The following is a 3,168-nucleotide window of genomic DNA, read 5'->3' on the forward strand; positions in this document are numbered from 1 at the left end:
GTGAACCATTATTATTTTTCAACTAAAGCCACTTGACAGCAGTCGTTTCCCTCGCTTGCTGGGCGTCAGCTGGAGAGGAATGAAACCGCATCGGCTGTGTTTTGTTCCTTTAACCCAAAAACACAGTGCGTCAGTGCAGTCGGCTAGGGAGCACAAAAGGCATCAGGGCTGGTTTTGGATAGGTAGTGAGTAAATTTTCCTGATAAACAAGATCTCTTGTTCGCCTATACAAAAACAAAAACAAAATCAAGAAAGGGGGAGACAATGGAAAGTTTCTAAGAAATGTTAATTACTAGTTAGATGTGAAAGCAACACCCAAACACACCAGTATGTCTTGTTCTGATTGCTCAGCTTTCAACATGGGACAGTAACAGTCCTCGCCCAGTGGCAGGACTGAGGTAGAAAATAAGTTCACATTTGAAATCCAGATACAACATCATTTCTAAACAGTCTACTTCCCTCCAGAAGACAAAACAATCAAACTCTTCCAAACACATTCAGTTATGAAGTACAACCTGATAGACACCACCGGATGTAGTATTTATTAATGTAAAGGCATTGTCAGTCATCTCTAACTGTTTCTCTGTCTCTCTCCATCTGTAATCCTCACAGGGGCTTCGATATTGGCAACCATTTCTGTGAATGGATGTACGACTACAACTGCGACGAGTTACCTTTCTTCAAAGTCAACGCTCAGGCCTACCCTTCAAAAGCCCAGCAGGTGCGCATAATATGTTAAAATACTAAACGTTTAATTTATTTGGTTTTACTTGTCAACCTCTGACCGGTGTTAACCTGTCTTGTCTCTGTGCAGCTCCACTTCATTGACAGCTACCTGCGTGAGTCTGACCCAGGGTTTGACAACCTGAGTGAAGAGGATCAAATGAAAGTGAAGGAGGAGCTGTACGTGGAGGTCAACAGGTGAGCTCAGATGTAGGACACAGTACAAGACAATGGAAAGGTAAAGAAAGAGCACATAACAGAGTGACCATGTGTTTTTGAATGTAGGTTCTCCCTGGCATCCCACTTCTTTTGGGGCTTGTGGTCCATCATCCAGGCCCGCCTCTCCACCATCAAGTTTGGATACCTGGTGAGTACAGGTTTTTTTGACTTTCATGCTTGTTTTGAATTTTTATGGCTTCTATGTTTGATGAGAAAAGCAAATGTAAAAGGCAGCCAGTGAAACATAAGCAGTGTTATCCTGGAGGGTGATGCTATGTCAATATTTACTGTGTAAAGAATAGGTCAGAAGAGGTCAGGTCGTGGCAGTCTGACAAGATTACAGCGACAGACAGAGGAAGGTTCTTTCTGCCACAACTGTCTCACAGTTAATCCTTCCTAAGTCCCGCCCCTTTTTGGTCTATGCTCCAATAACAGTTGAGAAAGCCTCAGTCAAAACCTCGGTCAATATCATCCTTTCCTGTACTCAGATATGCTATATGCTAGGCTCTTCTGTGCTGAAAAGACAACTAACTAGCTAACAACAACTAGCTAGCTAATCTACATTAGCTAATGATTGATGTAGACTAGCAAGCTGGTTAGCTAGCATTTTGCTAACATTAACTAACTTAAAGGTCCAGTGTGTAACATTTAGGAGGCTCTATTGGCAGAAATGGAATATAAAATTCACTATACTATGTTTTCATTAGTGCACGATCACATGAAAATAATTATGCCTGTTACCTTGGAATAAGCTTTTTAGATTTTGATGATCATCTATACATATGTGTATATATACTAATGTATACTTGACTGTATTGTAGGAGTATGCCCAGGCCAGATTTGATGCCTACTTCCAGCAGAAGAAGATCTGGGCTGTCTAATGCAGAAAGCTGATTGGATGGATCAACAACATTTAGCCAAACAGCAGATGGAGGACATACGGACTGATAAAGACTCCACGATCCATGCTTTACTTATACTCCCTGCCTCCAGAGGATTTGCTGGCTACTGTTGGTGTCGTGTTGCCCAAAGCCAAAACTTGATCACGAGGCTAGGTGCTTAAAAGTACACAATCCATTGCAGCTCAAAGTTTACACTGCGTAACTCCTTGAGAGCCAAAAAAAAAAAGAAAGAAAAAACATCCACTTGTACTAACCTTTATCACCAGTCAGAACTGCTCTCTGCTTTGGCCTTATTCGGACAATATCACTAACACGAGGGTTACGTTTTGAGCAGAAGAAGGGTGGATTTCGGTTAAGGTTAGATTGGAAACATTGCATCAATGTTTATGTATTGATCATTCCCTTATGGAAATGCTCTGTTGGAGAGAACCAGAATGTGAACTTCTCTTCCTGCTTACAGCAGTAGCCAATTGCTAACTATGTATATTATATATAGATCTCAATGTGCCAGTAACCTGGCCTTGTCTGTTACTGATGGGCTTGTTGGATAGTGGAATCATGACCGACAGGTCAGATTAATGTCTACACTTCTATTACAGTATTTTCAAGTATGTGAATAGGTGAGGTTCCTTTTTCTGGGTAGCTGGTTAGACTCCACCAAATTAAAATCAAACACATCAAACTTTACAATTACGTTCCAAACTTTCCACTACAATTACGTCTTGGTCTTTGTGGCTTCCTATGCAGTTGGCATTGATCAGCTGAATTTGCTTAAAGTGTTAAATTTTCACTAACAGAAGTTTGGTGGGTTTAAGGTATTGTTTTGGATTCACATCTATGTGTAGTTTGCACATTGAGTATTAACATTTGCATTGTCTGATTTAGCCAAAAAGACATTCCAGCCATGCTTTATAAGCCTGGGGAATGGTTGCTATGCTCTCTATCGGACACATGGGAGGGATATTTTTGCTTTTTTACTTTTATATATTATCACTGCGTTGAAGAAAACGTCACACAGTACACATGGCTGTGGTTCCTTATTGTGGTAATGGATTCTTTGGTGATGTCTCTGGTTTTTTGGCAAAAAGGCCTACTTTCAAGGTGCCTCATCATCGTACCCATAATCCAGAATAACGATCACATCATACTGCACAGCTGAATTTTGCATAGATTACTTATTTAAATAAGTTGTAGCTGAACAGTATCTCTGTTAAAGGGGCATTTAGTAAAATAAGGCTTTTACTGTATCTATCAGTGGACAAGATCGCTCTCTGCTACTGAGAGCCGAGGCATTGGTGTTAATCACCGCACACACACACACACA

At 40.7% G+C, this 3,168-nt stretch overlaps 1 protein-coding gene across 1 annotated transcript; it reads left to right on the forward strand.

Moving 5' to 3' along the window:
- Positions 1-434: 434 nt before the first annotated feature.
- LOC118330829 (choline kinase alpha-like) lies at positions 435-2,081 on the forward strand. Its single transcript, XM_035665512.1, has 4 exons — positions 435-721; positions 815-921; positions 1,009-1,090; positions 1,764-2,081. The coding sequence occupies exons 1-4, from the start codon at positions 647-649 to the stop codon at positions 1,821-1,823; spliced, it is 324 nt and encodes a 107-aa protein (XP_035521405.1). The 5' UTR covers positions 435-646; the 3' UTR covers positions 1,824-2,081.
- Positions 2,082-3,168: the final 1,087 nt, after the last annotated feature.

This window comes from Morone saxatilis, unplaced genomic scaffold (assembly GCF_004916995.1).
Source record: "Morone saxatilis isolate NCDOM2014 unplaced genomic scaffold, NCSU_SB_2.0 Contig2, whole genome shotgun sequence".
In the NCBI taxonomy this organism is placed as follows: Eukaryota; Metazoa; Chordata; class Actinopteri; family Moronidae; genus Morone; species Morone saxatilis.